At 47.3% G+C, this 19,420-nt stretch overlaps 1 protein-coding gene across 2 annotated transcripts in view; it reads right to left on the bottom strand.

Annotated features, from left to right (window-relative positions):
* Positions 1 to 19,420, bottom strand: part of Cers4 (ceramide synthase 4) — a 32,359-nt gene that overhangs the window by 4,880 nt on the left and 8,059 nt on the right. Inside the window, exons 1-5 of one of the 2 annotated variants that reach the window (XM_059249713.1) lie at positions 18,082 to 18,199; positions 5,073 to 5,246; positions 2,670 to 2,787; positions 1,079 to 1,197; positions 811 to 868 (exon numbers count right to left, since the gene is read on the bottom strand). In XM_059249713.1, coding sequence (XP_059105696.1) covers positions 811 to 868; positions 1,079 to 1,197; positions 2,670 to 2,787; positions 5,073 to 5,245 — 468 coding nt within the window. In that variant the 5' untranslated portion in view covers position 5,246; positions 18,082 to 18,199. Of the gene's footprint in view, positions 1 to 810; positions 869 to 1,078; positions 1,198 to 2,669; positions 2,788 to 5,072; positions 5,247 to 18,081; positions 18,200 to 19,420 lie in introns of those variants that run through there. The other variant, XM_059249712.1, reaches the window with a different exon arrangement.

Below are 19,420 nucleotides of genomic sequence, written 5' to 3'. Positions count from 1 at the left end.
AAAGGCAAAAACCAGATTCCTACCCTGGATCTGAACCCCCCACTACCAGGGCTCCCACAGTCTTCTACATACTGATTCCACTCTGCCTTGCTTTTATAGTTTTCAAGCAAGGGTCTCACTATGTAGCTCGCATTGCCCTCGAATTCTCCATCCTTCTGCCCACAACTCCTTAGTGTTAAGTCTGATGGTTGGTTTTAACTTTCAACTTGACACAATTGAGAATCACCTGAGAAAGTGGTCTCAATGAGGGATTGTCTAGACTAGGTTGGTCTGTGCACATACCTACATGAGAGATTATTCTAATTTTGGTTAACTGTGGGCAGCACTATTTCATGAAGTGGGCCTTGGACTGGATGAAAAAGAGAGTGAGCTGAACACTAACATGCACGCATTCCTTGCTGTCTGTTTCTGATTATGGAAACAGTAACCCACTCCCTCGAGCTACTTCCTTGCTATGACAGACTGTAACCTGGAACCACGAGCTAAAATAAATCCTTTCCCTGCTATGATGGACTGTAACCTGGAACCATGGGCTAAAATAAATTCTTTCCCTGCTATGATGGACTGTAACCTGGAACCATGAGCTAAAATAAATTCTTTCTCCCTCAAGCTGCTTTTGTCAGGATACTCATCACAGCAACAGAACAAAGTGGGACAGCATGTTCTCTCCACCACAGCTCATTCCTGCTCTCTCCTCCCGTGTTCCAGCTCTGCCTCCCACTCCTCCCTAGCAGATTCAGTCACTGCATTTGGCCAGCTCCTGGTGCACAGTAGGTCTTTGTGGGACAGGTGACCCTCAGGTTTACTCACATGGTAGAGGATAGAGATGCCACCCACGAAGGAACACAGGTAGAAGACAAACCTCCAGCTGCAGAGAGGGAGGAAGCTAGTGAGGCTGCTGCCAAGAGCAGTGTGCAGGCCCCAGAGGAGGAGCTTCACCTGCCAGGGAGTCTGGGAAGGGAAGGACCTCAAGTAACAAGGAGGCTACGAGGGGTGAAGCCTCATCACCCAGGCAGGCTAGGAAGAGTGGGGCCTTATCAATCAAACAGACTTTACCTCCCCTGCACCCCACAATTACCTGGCTTCACAGAATTTCTTGGACAAGCGAGGCCGATCCTGGTTCCGACGTCTCCTGAACCAGCGCTGAGTCTGTCGCAGTGTGAGACCGCACTGGGCAGCCAGGAGGACCATCTGGGTCTGAGGAGAGAGAATGAGAGAGAAGGGTTACACAGGCCTAGTGCTGGTCTCCTACCCTTGTCCCCAGATGCATGGCTCCCACTTAGATTCCCTCCTCGCCTGAAGCTCAAGATCTTTGCCACAGAGCCATATCCACTATACTGAGAGGAAAGAGAGGAGGGGAAGGTGGAGAGACTTCCAGAACACTGGCCCTGTTTGTAGAATACACAGGTCACTGGTGGAGCCTGGCATCAAGAATGAGGCTGGAGAATGGGGGATATAGCTCTATGGTGCTTGCCTAGTATTAACAAAGTCCTCGGTTCATCCCCAGCACAGAGGAAAAGCATTTATGAGGACAAGAGGCAGGCTTTCCTGCAGCCCCTTGAGGGGGTCGAGTCTCATATACCCCCTGGTTAATTTTTATTGTCAAACTGACACCACCAAGAGTCAGCTGGGAAGAGGGCACCTCAACATTGTCCAGATCAGCTGGGCTTCTGGCCATGTCTTTGGGGAATTGTCTTGATTACTGACTGATGGGAGAGCTGTGTTAAGAAATCTGGCTGAGCCCAAGCCAGAGAGAGCAAACCAGTAAGCAGTGTTCCTCCATGGCCTCTGCTTCATGTTCTGCCTCAACTTCCTGTCCTCACCTCCCTCTGTGATGACCTGTTACCTGAAAGTGTGAGCCGGAATGAACCCTTTCTTCTCCGACTTGCATTTGATGTTTAGCACAGCAACAGAAAGCAGACTAGTCCACCACCCCAGGCAGGCATTTAGCTCTCTGCTCCATAGAAGCTACCCTGCCAGCTGGGCACTCGGGAGGCAGAGGCAGGCAGATCTCTGTGAGTTCGAGGCCAGCTGGTCTACAGTGCAAGTTCAAGGACAGCCAGGATTACCCAGAGAAACCTCGTCTCACAAAATAAAAGAAAGAGCAACTCTCTACCCAGCCAGGATGGGGCCTTTAGTCCTGGAAGACCAGGAGGAGCAGGGCCTCATGTCCCAGGAAGGATAAGAGGGACAGGTTCAAGCCTTGAGACCTTTAAAGGAAGGCTTCCCCAGGTCCCAGGGAACCAGAAATGGTGGGGCTTCTTAACCCAGGAAGCCTGAAAGGGGCAGCCCTGTCATGGCTGGGATGAGGGGTGTCACCTCACACTGCAGAAAAGAGGGGTGGGGATTCAAGACCTAGAGAACTGGAGACTAAGAAGGGCACACTCATGCTGGGAGGAAGTGGTTTCAAACCCCAAGGAACCGGAGAAGGATGGGACTGGTCCACTACTCTCAGCACAGCTGGGAGAGGTGCGGCCTTGAATTACCAGTAGACAAAAGGGTCACATGTACCAGGGAAACTGTGGACTCAGGTTAAATGTAGGGTAGAGGGGTACTTATGGGTGAGTCAGAGGTCCCTGACCCACCTCCAATAAGGGCCACACACAGTTTCTATTCCCAGGTTCCAGGGACACCACCATGTGGATGTCAAGAGAATGTGGGGGGCTCACCTCCACGGGTCTCTGCCCCATCCTGAGGAAGTATTTCTCCAGCACTGGGTTGGGCTTTATCTGCCTCCTGATTTGATCCCGTATACCCATCCACCGGCTCAGCGGCAAGGCCACAAATCTGAGTGCAATGGAGACAGAACCCAGTAGAACTCAAATGAAAGAAATGTTACTCCAGCAGGAGGAAAGGGAGGGATCCTAAGGCTTAGGCAAGCCTCACCAGCAAGTATGGTTCAAATCTATCTGAACAGAGGGTTTGGAAACCCAGAGCCAAAATGTCCATGCAGGCATGAAATTTTCTACCACTACTTCCAGCCACAATTCCTGGACCAAACCTAGGAAAAGACGTTAGCGTCATCTTCTGGATAGGGATGTTCAGGCCATCTCACAAGGAACCCAGTTTCCTTTACCCATCCTCAACCAGAATGGAAGTCCTGTGTCTTAGTGATCTGAGTCTTAGTCTCCCTGCATGAGGCTCCTCAGGGGAGGGATATGGCCTGCTACTTGTGAAGTCTGATACCCTACAATCCCTACTTCAGCAAAGGTACCTGGTTAATCAATCCCCCATTGCCCACAAGAGGGTGCCCCAAGACCACAGATGGAGACTGAACTCCATCTTCAGGGTTCTAGCACTTTAACTTCTCTTAAGAAAACCTGAGGCCCCGATCAATCTAGTAAAGAGCTCCTATTAGATTCCACTGTGATGGAGACCAGTCTTTATTAATACTTATCCTCTGCCGAACACGGAGGAGTCCATGCTATTACCAGGCTCACTTTAGCAATGTTAGCATGTTTCCTTGCTTACTTGCTTGCTTGCTTGTTTGTTAGTCTCTCTATCCAGCCCAGGCTATCCACAAACTGGCAATCCTCCTGTCTCAGCCTTCCAAATGCTGGGTTTACAGGCATATACCACCATGCCCAGCCTAAGATCACCACTTAAATGTGAAAATACACCCATCTGGGCTCCAGTGGTGAACTTGGGAACAGTACCACCCTAGTCTCCTACGTTGATTTGAAAGAAAATGGCCCCCAAAGGGAGTGGCACTATTAGGAAGTGTGGCTTTGTTGGAGGAAGTGTCTTACTGTGGAGGTGGGCTTGGAGGTCTCATATATGCTCAAGTCACACTCGGTGTCTCAGTTCACTTCCTGTTGCCTGCAAGAGGTAGGATACCCAACTCCTCCAGCACCATGTCTGCCTGCAAGGCACTATGTTGCATGATGACAATGGACTAAACCTCTGAAAATGTGAGCCACCCCAATTCAATGATTTTCTTTCTAAAAGTTGCCATCATCATGGTGTTTCTCCACAGCAATAGAAACCCTAAGACATCTCCCATCTCTATTTTCATGCAGACATCTTAGAACTGTATATGGCATAGAAGCCTTCAAAAGAAATATATAAGGGACCTGGGGAGAGAGTTCAGTAAGAATATTTACCACACAAGCATGGTCATGAGTTCAAATCCCAGCACCCATGCAAAAACCTGGGTGTGGCCACATGCCTGCCTATAACCTCACCTCTCTGGGGGATGGGGGTGGAGGGGAAGAAAGGAGGATCACTGGACGACAGAGACTGATAGAGGCCAGCTAATGTCCTCCTCTGACTTCTGCACACATACAAGTTTGGGTTTTTTGTTGTTGTTGTTGTTGTTGTTTTTAGTTTATGAGGTAAATAAAAGTTCAGTGAATGTTCCTTGGGTCCCTCACATCCTGCCTGTGTTCAGTGGGCTGAGAGCTCAGAATCCCCTTGATGGTGGGAACCACAAACCAAGATGCACTTCTGGTCAGGGATAGGACCTAAAAAGGGATTCTCCTGAGATGGACCACGGGCTCGGCCTTGGAACACAGCCTTAAAAGAATTGCAGAGGTTTGGAGATGCGGCTCAGATGCCAGAATGCTTGCCTAGAATGTACAAAGCCCTGGGTTCCATCTCCTGCATAGCACAAGTTGGGAGTGGTAGCAGAAGCCTGTAATCCAACACTTAAGAAGTGGCGGCAGGAAAACAAGATGTTCAGAGCTAGAGATATGGCTCAGGAGTTAAGAGCACTTGCTGTATTTCCAGGACTATAGTTTGGATCCCAGTACCCAAGTTACAGCTTATAACCACCTGTAACTCCACCTCCAGGGGATCTGACACCATTTTCTGGCCTGTGGGCACCTGCATGTACATGGTACACACACACACACACACACACACACACACACACACACACACACACACACTTAAATAAAAATAATTTTTTTTAAAAAAAAAAGAAAGAAAAGGTGCTTAGGTATAAAACAAGGGGTCATTGGGCATGTGAAAATGGGAAACCCCTAGAAGGTAGACACACACACACACACACACACACACACACACACACACACACACATACAGGTCTACACCAGTCACAGTATGACACTCACCTCTCAAAGGTGATGCGGAGAGCCACCAAGACCAGAGCCATTGGCAAGGCAGCAAGCATGTGGTGAGGGTGGGCGAACACCAGGCCATCTCGGTCCTCCAGCTCTGCCCATGTGTTGTTGGGTGGTAACCAGAACCTCTCCTGCCACAGCCACTCATTCAAGCTCAACAACATGCTGTGGATACACAATCAGGTAAGTACAAATCAACTCAACTTGAAGAGTGTGTACAAATGGGAGAGGCTGAATACCCAGAGCTACAGAGCATTCTACTTGAAGAAATGTCAAAAGAGGGGGAATACTGGAGAGATGGTTCAGTGGTTTAGAGCACTGGCCACTCTTCCAGAGGATCCAGGTTCAATTCCCACCTCCCACACAGCAGCTCACAACCATCTGCTGCTCCAATTCCAAGGAACAAATGCCCTCTTCTGGCTCCCACAGGCACTGCACTCATGGGGTGCACAGACATACATGTAGACAAAAGACCACACACATTGTGGTGGTTTGAACAAGAATGCCTCCACAGACTCACGTATTGAATGCTTGGTCCTTAATTGGTGGACTGTTTAAGAAGAATTAGGAGCTGTGGCCTTCGGGAGAAGGTGTGTCACTGAGGTCCCAACTCCAGACCCAGTGTCCCTCTGCCTACTGCCTGCAGGTCAGGATGTAAGCTCTCAGCACCATGCCCGCCACCACACTCCCTGCCAAGCCCCAATTAAATACCTTCTTTTATAAGTTGCCTTGGTCACGGTGTTTCATCACAGCAAAGAAAAATCACTAAGACACACATAAAACTAAATAATTCTTTTAAAAGTCAGTAAGCAATACTTCTGGTTTATCTAAGAAGGCATTTCCATAGTTAGATCCTGGAAGTTCTGACCTATTCAATGGTTCATCTTTGATGAGTTCACAATATTAGAATACAGAAAAAAGTAGGAAGAGCCTTTGGAGGTGGCAGGGCATGTCCTCGGGCTGCATCTTGCCTGAGCCCTTCCTCTATTCTACTCCCTGGCCACCATGTCTCAAATTGCTCTGCTCCACCACAGCCTCCCCACCATGATGTAACAACACTTCCCAAGCAGGAACTCAGAATAAATCTCTTTCCCATTCAGTTGTTTGATGCATGTTTGTCACAGTGACGAGACCACTTAACTGAAGTTTGACATCTGCTGGTGTGGTTTTGGTTTTTGTTGGGGGAGGGGGGGTTGTTTTTTCTTTTCTTTCAAGATAAAATTTACTAGAATGAACCACATAAATGCCAGATGGACATGGCAGTTCATCTGTAACCCCTGCCCATGGGAGCTGAAGACAGGAGCTTCCCAGAGCATGCCTGACTAATCAGAAGGGCTGAAGTAGCAAGCCTGGGTCCAAAAAAGACCTTGCATGGATAAGTGAGGTAGAAAGGAATTGAGAAAGGCACATAAAATCAACCCAAAGGCCCTATATGCACATGCCCACATTTGTGTGTGTACTCTCACACACAAGTAAACATGCACACAAAGTTATGCACACCAAACACATGAAGAAAAATAAATCACCTCACAAAACTGGGCATGTGGCATTTTCCTGCAATCCCAGTACTCAAGATATGAGAGGCAGGAGACTCTTGGCTGCACAGTGAGTTTGAGGCCAGCCTAGGCAATGAAAGACCCTAATTCAAAAGGAAAAATCAATTTCACAATGACAAACAAGAAAAGAATAACAAAATCAATACTGAGGGCAGGTGTGTCTACACAAAATACTATCGGCTCAAGTTTAATCCTCAGCACCCTCCTCCTCCCTCCTCAAAACGCAAAAGGACTTCACACACACACACACACACACACACACACACACACACATATACGCACGCGCGTGCGCACATGCACACACACATACTCACAAACAATATCTACACAAAATGCTATCAATATAAAATTCAAAATTAGGCCAAATAAACTTATGATGCTTAGGTTGGCTTCCTATGGCTATTCTTGCAAACTGGTTTTCTGATAGTTCTGTAGGTTACAAGTTCCAAATGGGTCTCACTGGGCTCAAATCAATGTACCAGCTGGCCTGTCCTGGAGGCTCCTGGGAGAATCTGGGTATTGCCTTTTCCAGTATCAAAACTCTAAATTCCACAGCTAAGCCATGTCCCCAGCTCCTTGCTGGGGAATTCTAAGCAGCCAATCTTGAGGAAGTAAGACGAAGGGCTTTAGGGTTCCTCAGTTTTCACATTTTCTTTTGAAACTCAGCTCCATCTCCTCACATCTCATTTGTTCAATCTGAAAAGGGAATACAGCAAATCCCTACTTTACCGGGTTATGGTGAGGGCTAGAATGGAGGAGGTGGACATAGGAGGTGGTGACTCCTCACTTCATAAACACTCCATCTTGATTGATTTAATTCCTGGCTCAGTCATTTACCAGTTATGTAACCTTGGGAGTAGATGACTTAATCTGTGTCTCAGTTTCCCCATCTGTAAATGGGATCCACAATAGTCCCTTCCAAGTAGGAGGTTGGGAATGATGCCTAGAGCAGCGTGAGCATGAGTGACAGTGTCAATAATGGCCACCAGAGAGAAGATTGGTAGTCTGAGAAAGGCTGAGGGGTCACTGGTATGTGGCAGCTTCTGGTGGATTCTTTGTGCTGTGGGTGGCATGTACATGCACCATGCATGTACATGTGGAGCCTGGAGACAGTGGGTATCTTCCTAACTTGCTTTCCACCTTATTTTTTGAGACAGGGTCTCTCACTGAACCTACAGCTTGTCAGTTGACTAAATTGGCTAGCCAGTGAGCTCCCAGGATAATCCTGTCTCTGATCCCCAGCATTGCATTACAGGCATTTCCATGAGTACTGGGGACTTGAACTCAAGCACCTTACCCACTGAGTCATCACCAAGGCCTTGGATGATTTTCTTCATGTCCCCTCCCTCTACCCCCTCCCCACCCCACCCCAGTTCTGAGAGTGCAACCCAGATCCTTAACCAGGCTAGGCAAATGCTCTCCAATAAGACACATCTCCAGCCCTAACCAGCATTCTACTACTAAGCCATGACCCTAGTCCCTCACTGAGGGATTTCTAGAAAGGTACTCTGAGTCACACTCCCAGATCCACAATGGTGGATTCTAAGTCTGTGCTCTACTGCCAAACCATGTCTCCACCCTCTTATTGGAAGATCCTAGGCAGGCCCAGCCCCCCCTGGTAGATTCTAGGTAAAGACTCTCTTCAGCTGAGCTATACACTTCCAGCTCCTCACTAGAGGATGATATACTCTACTGCTCAGCCACATCCCCAACCCTTAGCTTTGAAAGACATAATCTTGCCCAGTCTGGCCTCCACCTCTCAAATGCTAAGACAATAGGCATATATCACCACATCTGGTATAAAAATATTACTAGTATTTTTGCTGTGCTGGGACAGAACCCATGGCCCCTCATTTACTGGGCAAGCACTCATAATTGAGCCAATCCCACCTCAGGCCTTGGTTTTTAAATTCAGGGTCTCCCTATGTAACCCAGGATGTCCTGGCATTCAAAATCCTCCTGTCTCAGCCTCCCCAGTGCTATGATAGAAGGTATACATCACCACAGGCATTCTAGATGATTCCTAGACAGGTCCCTGCTGTGGGATGGTCTGTATGTCAAATTGCTCTGATTGGTCAATAAATAAAAGACTGATTGGCCAGTGGCCAGGCAGGAAGTATAGGTGGGACTAACAGAGAGGAGAATTGAGAGAAAAGGAAGGCGGAGGGAGTCACTGCCAGCCGCCGCTGCCGCCGCCATGATAAGCAGCATGTGAAGATGCCGGTAAGCCACGAGCCACATGGCAAGGTATAGATTTATGAAAATGGATTAATTTAAGCTATAAGAACAGTTAGCAAGAAGCCTGCCACAGCCATACAGTTTGTAACCAATATAAGTTACTTGGTTGGGTCTGAGCGGCTGTGGGACTGGCGGGTGACAGAGATTTGTCCCGACTGTGGGCAAGGCAAGAAAACTCTAGCTACAGGTCCCAGCAAGCTCACTCTGCCTGGAAACCCTCCTGGCCTCCCGGGTCCTTCCCTTAAAGTCTGGCTCCTATGCTCAAGCTGGGTTGGGCCAGAGAAGCCCACAAGGCAAGTGAATGTGAGTGAGGTCAGAGAGTCAGTGTAGGTGGCTGGGCCAGCATGTCCAGTCCCAGTCTGGACCTTTATTATCCTCAAGGCCCTCCTACCCATGAGTTCCACCACCCACCCACCCCACCCCCACCCTGCCTGCTCTTTGAAGCCTAGCTGGCCTTACTCCCAGCCAGGCCCCTGCCACCTGGAACTCAGCTGATAATCCCTCTTACTATCTAAAAATAACCCTGTATGCAAGGAGGGAGAGACCAGGGCTTTGTGTTGAGGCGCCCAAAGGAGGGGCCAGCTAAGCTGAGGAGAGAGGAGAGGAGGAGGGGAGAAAGGAGCTAAAATCCCTACTGTGCCACACCTACCAGGGGCCTGTGTATTTAAGTCTGGTCCTTACTGTTCTGAGAGTCCCAGTGTAACCAGCCTAACAGAGATGAACACACTCTAAACAGACACTTGTGTCCCTCAGACTACTGAAACAATGGGCAAAAGAAACTGGAATTCCCCCAGGAGTCAATCTCTGGCTGGGAGAGAAGAACGCCTAAGGCCAGGGCCAGCAGAGAGGAACTTCCTCCAAGAATGAGGTTTCACACAGTGCTGAAAACTTCTCAGACCACCTTGCTGGGAAGACTGGAGCCCTGACAACATTGGGTGGACCACACCTTGAGGGGGGACTGCTTAGACATGCATAACTCTGGTCTCAACTTAATTCTTAACCTCCCTTTAGGACCCCAAACATAGATTTGGGAGAATCACTAAATCTCTTTGCCCCTCTTCTCAATGTGGCCACATTGAATAAATCTGCTTTTCATTTTCACTATTAATTTGGCTGTTCTAATAGACATACGGCCAAACCTGGCTTACTGAGGCACAGAGTGTTGTCACCACAAGTCCTATTACAACAGTACCCCTCATCAAGCATCAAATGTGACAGGGGCAGGGACTGCTTTATTTTGTTTCTGTCTTCCTGAAAATCAGATTTTGGAAATCAATCCAGACCTCCCCAGCACATTTACTCACTGGATGCACCACTCCTGCCTGGGGTCACCAGATTCCTACAGCCTGAGGCCCAGACCTTAACACACCAGGGGCTCTAGCACGGTGAGGGGAGTATCTGTAGATTGCTAAGGCCAGTGCTGTACTGGAATCCTAGCAGTTCCTTCCAAATGGCCCTGGCTTTCCCAGGGTAATCAGGGAGTGCTAACAACCAGACATTCAGAAAGTCCAGGATCAGCATACTGTTACCACATAAAGATCCCAAGGAGGGCCTCAAGTCTAAGGCTCTGCCTTGTCTCAGCCCCTGTAAAGTTACTATGTTCCTGCTCTCACCAGTTGGACCCTATTCATCCCCCTCCCAGTTCAATTCCCAACAAGGCAGCTTGCTGAGCTTCCAGTTTACCGTACTTTGCTCATGGCCCAGGACATCAGTGGGTGGGGACATTTGTTGCCAACCCTGATGACCTCATCAAGGAGAAGAGAATGAACTGCTTACTGCAAGTTGTCATCTGAGTGACACACACACACACACACACACACACACACACACTTTCAAAAATTGTTTTAAAGGTTAATGCAAGGAGCTGGGTGTGGCACACATCTGTCATCACAGCCCTTAGAAAGCAGAGGCAGGAAGAATGCAAGTTACAGGTCAGCAGCTTGGTCCTTGTTTTGAAAAGAAAAGAAAGAAAAAGAGAACCAGGCTGTGGCTCAGTTGGTAGAGCAATTACCCAGAATGCATGAGGCCCTGGTTTCCATCCCCAGCACTTTATGAGAGTGGTGGTGCACAACTGCAATCCCTGCCCTTGAGAGGCAGAGGCAGAAGGATCAGAAGTTCAAGACCACCCTTGGCTAAACAGTTTGAGGACAGTCAATGCTACATCAGACTTTGCTTCAAAACAATAAAAATAAAACCAGGATGGCAAGATGGCTCAGCAAGCCCTCTGGCTTGCCACTAAGTCTGATGACCTGAGTTGAACTGCTGAGACCACATGGTGGAAAGAGAGTACTAACTCCCTCAATTGTCCTCTGACCTCCACATGGACGCTGTGGCACATGTTTGCCGCACAGACACAAACATTTAGATTATAAATATTCTCCAGAATTGTATATGTTGAGGGCTTGGTCCCTGGTGCATCAGTGTTCAGTGAGGAAGGGTGTTGACTGTAACTGGATCATGAGTGCTCTGGACTCACAAGAAAACTGACTCTCTGATGGATTCACAGCTCAATGGGCTGCTGGGGGCAGTGGAAACTTAGATGTGGCAACAAAGAAGCAGGTCACTGGTGAAGGGGCTATCTCTGTCTGTCTGTCTGTCTGTCTGTCTATCCATCTATCTATCATCTATCTATTACCATCTATCCATTCCTATCTCTATCTTTCTGTTTCTCTGTATCTTCCCCTTCCCTCCCTCCTTCCTCCTCTTTCTTCTCTATCTCTCCTCGCTCCTTCCTTCCTTCTCTCCTCCCTGTACACTCTCTTCTTCCTCCTTTCCTCTCACCCTCTCTCTCCTTCCTCCTCCCTCTCTCATCCTTCCTCCTTCTCTTCTCTCTCTCCTTCGCCTTCCTCCTCCTACTCTTTCTTCTCTGCCTCTTCTCCTCCCTCTCTCCTCATCTCTATTTCCTCCTCTCTCCTCCATAACTCTCTCTCCCTGTCTCATCACCTCTGTCCTCCTCTCTCCCTTTCCTCCATCTTCCCTTTCCTATGGACCCCATGAGATGAGCAGTCTGCTCTGCCTCATCACAAGCCAGGGACTCGACTTTGGAAACCAAGAGCCCCAAACAACCCTTTCTGCCTTCTAAGTTAACTATCTCACACGTACTTAAAAGGTAGCACCCCAACCACCCACCATTACCACCTCACCACACCACCACCACTTCCATGAGGCTTGGAATGAACATGGCTGGGGCTGGGTCCCTAGACAAACAGCATTTCTCCAGGGATCCCAGCACCATGGTATATGAGAGTGGGGTCACTCGGGGACAGCTGGATATGGTGGGGCAGGCCTGTCACCCAGTACTTGGGAATAATAAGGCAAGAGGATGGTAAGTTTCAGGCAAGCCTAGGCTACAAAGCGACACCCTGGGAAGGGGACAAAGAGGAAGAGTAGAAGGAGAAAGGAGAAGGCAAGGGAGAAAGAGGGAAGAGAGGGAGCATGGGAAAGGAAAGAAATAAAGAAAAACACAAGCTGGGTAATGGTACATGCCTTTAATCCCAGCACTCGGGAGGCAGAGACAGATGCTGTGAGTTCGAGGCCAGCCTGGTCTACAGAATGAGTGCCAGGACAGCCAGGGCTACACAGAGAAACTGTCCTGAAAAAACAAAAAGAAAAGGGAAAACACAATAACTATACGCTTAAGATTTGTGGTTATGTACACATGTTTTTGGAGGAGGGGGGGTGAGACAGAGTCTCCTTATGGCCCAGATGTCCTCACACCCACTGTCTAACTGTGACTACCCTTAAGCTCCTGCCTCTCTTGCCTCCACCTTCCACGTGTTGAGAGATTACAGGCACACACCACCACTCCCAGCATGAGCTAATGTATTTTGATATATGTCATAACTCATGACATCATTGCCTCAATCATGATAAAGAACATAGTCATTCCTCCCCCAAAATGTTCTCGTGTCCCTTTGAAGCCCCTCCTTCTCTCCTAACAGAAGCAATCTTGATGTGCAGCACTTGGGGTCAGAAATCTTAGGGTCCCATACTATAAAATACCACAAGAAAGTTGAGAAGGAGGAGAAAGATACAGCTTGGATAAACCTTGAAGGCATTAAAGTGAGTGAAAAAAGACAAGACAAATACTGCCATGATTCCAAAGACAGGAGGTCCCTAGAGCAGTGAAAGGACAGAAGGCCTGGAGACATGGCTCAGTGGGACAAGAGTTTGCTGTGCAGGACTGAGGGCCTGAGTTTACACCTGTCCGTGACTCTAGACCCGACACCTTCACAACACACATTCAGGCAAAACACCAATGCACATAAAGTAAGAATCAATACATTATTAAAAAACAATGAGGGCCTGAAGGGTCCCCACTGCCGAAATAAGAAAGCCAGGCACGCCAACATACACCTGTCATCCCAGCTCTGGAGAGATGCAGAGAACAGCAGGGTCCCTAGGGCCTGCTGGCCGGCCAGACTAGCTGAATCAGTGAGTTCTGGATTCAGTGTGAGACCCTGTGTTAAAACAAAACACTAGATGAAGAGCAATTGAGGAAGAAATCTGATGCCTGACATCAACTTCTGACCTACACATGCATGTATGTGCCCATGGACCTGCATGCGCGCGCGCGCGCGCACACACACACACACACACACACACACACACACACACACGGACTAGAGATTGCCAGAGCTTGGCAGGGAAGAGGGAGAACTGGGGAGTTAATGTTTAATGATTATAGTTTGAATTGTGCAAGACGAAAACATTCTATAAACTGGGGCACGGCTATGCGAATAAATTAGGAATGCCAAACTGTTCGTTTAAAATAGTTAAGGTGGCTAACTTCTACATGTAGTTCAACACAATTATGTGTTTCAATTAACAAAAATTACCCAAAGCTAGGTAGAGATAACAGGAGAGATGAATAAGTTATGCTGTCTGGTGTGGGTGGATCAAAGAGTTTTAAAAAAACAAAAGCAAAATGCAGGGAGACACTGATGGCCCCATTTCTAATTTATGTAATGGAAAACCACCAACATAGTTTAGTTTTGGGTAATGGCAGAGGCAGCCTCATCAAACTCACAGATGCTAACGATAAGTTCCAGGCAAAATATAAAAACACTACCTGAGTTGGGTGACATGCAGCATGCCAGGAAATAGAGCTATAAGGGAAGCTGAGGCAGGAGAATGGCAAGTTCCAGGAGAGACTGAACTATAGAATGAGTTCAGTGGTAGAGAACCTGCCTGGAATCCACTAGTAAGGAGCTAGGGCATGGCTAAATGTGAACACTTGCTTAGTGTACAGGAAACCCTGGAATCAATTCCCAGCATCACTAATAATAATAACTATTATTTTTGAAAGAAATATAGTACCTAGAAATCTTAGTCCTTATGAAACTTTTTAAATTTAATTAATAAATTAATTAGAGATAGAATCTTGCAACGTAACCCTGGCTAGTCTGAAATTTATTATGGAGGCCACGATGGCCTCAAACTCTCAGTCTTTCTGCCTCAGCCTCCCAAAAGCAAGAGGCTATTTAAAGTTAAACCAGTTCATCCCGGGGGGCTTGGTTAGCTCAGTTGTAGAGATCATACTTGCCATGCACCAGGTTCTAAGTTTCATCCCCAATAACACACACACACACACACACACACACACACACACACACACACATACACACACACACATTTCCCAGAACCCACATAAAACCTGGGCATGACAACATGCACCTGTAATTCTAGCACTGGGGATCAGAAACGGGCATATCTCAGGGTTAGCCAGCTGGCCAAACTAGACAAATTGGTAAGCTCCATGTTCACTGAAAGACTTTGTCTCAAAAAAAAAAAAAAAGTGCAAAGCAATAAAGGAATTCACCTGAAGCTGACCTCTGACTTCCACATGCATGCGCGTGCGCACGCGCGCGCGCGCGCGCACACACACACACACACACACACACACACACAGAGCTATATATGTATATATACATATTCCACTGCCACATATGGCTAGCAGCCACTATGCCTGCCAATGCTGATAAGAAGTTTCTATCATCACACAACACGGTACTAGATAAGACTGCTCTAGAATGACCAGAGCCCTGAAGGAGCCAAATGAAGATTCATATACTTATAATCCAGCACTCAGGAGGCTGAAGCAGGAAAATCATGAGTTACAGGCTAGCATTAGCTACACAATAAGACCCTGTCTCCTAAAAAGGGAGAGGAGGGAAGGAGAGGGGAGGAGAAAATGGAGAGAGCAGGGAAGCAGAGGGGAGGTCCATTTTATGTTTTACATAGTTTACCATTGTGTAAGAACGTAGAGGGCAATCAAGATAGCTCTGCAGGTAAAGGTGCTTGCTGCCAAGTCTGATGTCCTGAGTTCAACCCCTAGGACCCACATGATGGAAGGAGAAAACTGACTCTGAAAAGTTCAGCTAGAGAGAAGGCTGCAGCATACTTGCTCCCAGACACAGTAAAACAAAAAAATTTTTAAAACTAAAAATGTATAAAGCCTGAGTAACTTTTAGGACAATGTCAAAATGGTCTCTCACACATTCACATAGGATTAGAGTACCAGAGGATGAGAGTGAAAAATGACCAAGGGGATGTGGCTCAGTTGGTACCACGCTCGCAAGCATGGAAGGCAAAGTTCCATCCCCAGGCTAAATAAAGGCAGCTGAGGTGGTGCCTCATTATCCAGAACTTGGGAGGTAGAGGCAGGAGAATCAGAAATGTAGAAACCAGCCTCAATCACATGAAAACCTATCTCAAAAAATGAAATAAAATAAAATGAAAAGGCTGGGAGATTGCTCAATGGGTAAAGCTCTTAGTGCAATAACATAGCCCTCGGGTTTGGATCCCCATACCCATAGAAAGCAAATGTGTGAGTAGGTGTCTGTAATTTCAGCACTACTTTATTAAGACAGGAGGTTCTGTGGAAGCTGACATACTCATTCAACAATGGGACACCCGGCCTCAGTCATGGAAGGCAAGAGTTGTCCTTTGATCTTTACAGATGCATGACTGGGAGAAGAGAAAAGAACTCTTGATAGCATTGACCCAGGACCTACCCTTTCCTGGTCCATCTCATTTAAATCCTTACTGGGGGCCTGCCTGTGAGGTCCATGTTACCCAGCTTCTCCTAGGAAACAGGCTGTGGTTCTGAAACCAAGAAATAGAGGGAGCAACACATTCACAGCATACAGAACATCCCACAGCACAGGAGGACGAGAAGTTCAAAGTCACCCTCTGCTACATAGCACTCACATAACAGCCAGGTGTGGCAATGTGTGCTGTATCCTAGTGTAGGGGAACAGGAGACTCCCTAGACCCCACTGGTGAACCAATCTAGGTGAATTGGAGAGCTCCAGGTAAATGAGAGAGCCGCACTTAAAAAAAAAAGGGGGGGGGGGTGGAGAATATCTGAGGAAAATACCCAGTGTTTACCTCTGGGCTCTACATGTCTATGTGTGTGTGTGTGTGTGTGTGTGTGTAGGCAAACAAAATTAATTTTTGAAGAAATAAGAAAAAAACAAAGGTTTGTTTGGTTGGTTTGGTTGCTTGCTTGTTTTTACTAATTTGTTTGTTTATTGGCACTAGTGGGCCACAGCATTTATGTAGCGGTCAGAGAAGAATCCATTCTCTCCTTCCACCATGTGGACTCTGGGGATCAGACTCAATTGTCAGGCTTGGCAATAAACTGCTTTATCTGCTGAGCCATCTCAATGACCCTGTTTCTTTGTTTTGAGAGAGGGTCTCTCTAGCTCAGACTGGCCTCAAAGCTGAGATCCTCCTGCCTCAGCATCTCCAGCACTGTGATAACATATGTGCCACCATGGCCTGCTGAAAAGTAAATACTCTTCTTCATGTTTGTGCCCTACACTAACGACTTCCGTGACACTTTCCCACTAAAGCCCATCCCAGTGCAGATTCCTTGCCCAGGGTTCATGGCCCTTAACAGAGCATCTATCTGTACCTGCTTCCAAGAATCTCAGCCTTCTTATTCACCTCCTCTCAGCTACTCCAGCTCCAATCCAGGCTGTTTTCTTTCCTTTATCCTCAAATCATGCTTGTCTTTGATCTGCTGCCACCTCCCCTGAGGACTCTCACCCACTCAGAAGCTATATTCAGCGCATCCACACCATGAATTTCCAGATTTCTCTGTCAAGACCAAATCTATGTGTCCAACATCACCTCATCATTTCTTGTCCAGACACGTCCCCTAAGTCATCCCACCACTACACTTGCTTTCTTTTCTACTCATGGCTGCTGGGCCTAGAATCTCTCATCTACCCCCACCTTCAAGAACAGGAGTGCCACAAACCCACCCAGTCATAAACTGGAATTTCTCATAGTCTCAGGCAAAGCACACCTAACAGAAAGCAAATTAACACAATAATAATGGGAGCCTGTGTTGCCCGTTTATGTGTTTACTATACTGTATATATCTGGGGTGGGTGTAGGCATGGAACAAGGGCTGTGTGCTAAGCAAGCACCTTACCACGTAGCAACATCCCAGAACTCTAATCTCAGTTTTTTAATGATTTATTTATTTGCTCAATTCTTTATAATTTATTTATTGTGCATTTATGCATGGATACATGCCATGGAGTGTGTGTGGAGATCAAAGGACAGTCTTCAGGAGTCCATTCTCTCCTTCTACAATGTGAGCCCCAGGGATCCAACCCAGGGCTTCAGGATGAGCAGCAAGCACTTTTACCCACTGCTGAGCCATTGCATAGGTCCTCTATTCTCATATTCTCTTCCTCCGTCTCCCCCAGCCCCAAGCGCACATGCGTGTGCATGTGTGCGTGTGTATTTGTGCATTTGTTCAAACTTGCCACCCCCCTGCCTCATCCTCCCAAGGCATGCACCCACACACCTAGTTTATAAGTTTTTAAGAGTTTTGTTTTGTTTGATTTTGTTTTGTTTAAGAGTTTTGCTGTTATGGGGGGGGTTGTTTTGTTGTTGTTTTTGTTTTTTGTTTGTTTGTTTGTTCTGAGATAGAATCTCCTCTATCCCAGACTGGCCTCCCTATACAGCCAAAGGTGATCTTGAACTTCTCATCCTGCTCTCATATTCTGAGTGCTGAGACAGAGGCATGCACCACCCTGCCTGGAGTGGAACCCAGGGCTTTGTGTATGCGAGGCAAGCCCTCTGCCAACTAAGCTATATCCCCAGCCCAACCGCTCTTGCTTAAAGTCTCTATATTAAAACAAAAAGCCACATGGAATTACTATTCATATTACAAATGGACTCACCTACTGCCAAATGTCCCAGGGTGCCTCTAGGTCATTAAGGACACATGACTGTTGTTTATTTTCAAAAGAGGCTTTCCTTTCCTCCCTTAGCAAACCAGCATCTGCATGGAGAGCAACATGGCCATAAAAACAAACATAGTAAAACAAAATCAAGTTCCATCCTGGCACTGCTGGTTCAAGAGGAGATGGCAGGCGGCTACTGTTGTAATCATTTAGGTTTGATTTGGTTTTAGATTGTGTGTGTGTGTGTGTGTGTGTGTGTGTGTGTGTGTATGTGTGTGTGTATGTGTGTGTGTATATATATGTGTGTGTGTATATGTGTGTGCGTATATGTGTGTGTGTGTGGTACTAGAACCCATAAACTCATTCATTCTAGATAAGCATCCTGGCACTGAGTCATGCCCCCAGCCCCTCATTAGGAGGTGCTAGGCAGGAGCTCTACCACTGAGCTATATCCACAACCTCTTTTATTGCTTATTTTGAGAAAATGTCTCACTAAATTTCCTACGCTAGCCTTGGGCTTGTGATCCTCCTGCCTCTGGCTCCAAAGTACCTGGGAGAGAACGCCTGTTGTACCATGCCTGGGGCAGTTGCTACCTTTTGTTCTGCTTTTACTAAAGATTTATTTTATTTTTAATTATATATACATAGCTATGTACACATAAGTGCAAGTGGATGAAAAATCTAGAGGAAGGCTTCAAATTCCCTGGAGCTGGAGTTCCAGGAGATTGTGAACCAACTGAGTGATGCTGGGAGGCAGATCCTCCACAGGAGCAGCCTCTGCTCTTAACGGGTGAGCCATTTCTCCAGCCCCAGGTTTCCCATGTTCTAAAAACAGAGAAGCATCTATGCTGCCTCTGACCCTGTATTGAGGGAAGGAAACAGAGAGGAGAGTTGCAATGAAGGACGCCAATATGTGGGTGACCCTCCAGATATCATAGACTTTGTGGGAACACCCTGTGGAGACAGCAACAGCAGTGGGCACAGGGCACATGTCTTTCTTCTAGGTTGGATAGGTGGGCTGAGGATCCTTGCCAAAGATATAGCTCAAAAAGTGGGTTCCCAGTGAAAATCTCTCATTCTCTTAATGGTCCATATGTGATACTCACTGATGGCGGCAGCAAGGAAGACACTGGCCGACTCTGGCCCCCCTACATCAGTCCAATAGCAGCTCATAGCTCAAACCTATCTATCCCTTCTGATCAAGTACCTGAGGGCTTCTTATGGCTTTTGGCCTGTCAGTTAAGGTCTCCACGGTTGCCTAGCTCTTCCTACCACTCCACCTAGCCCCACTAATCTCCTTGACTCTGTGGTCCTCAGCCTAGGCCCACAGATTCCC

Source organism: Peromyscus eremicus, chromosome 23 (assembly GCF_949786415.1).
Source record: "Peromyscus eremicus chromosome 23, PerEre_H2_v1, whole genome shotgun sequence".
NCBI classification, from domain to species: domain Eukaryota; kingdom Metazoa; phylum Chordata; class Mammalia; order Rodentia; family Cricetidae; genus Peromyscus; species Peromyscus eremicus.
This window is presented reverse-complemented; position numbering and strand designations above follow the sequence as displayed.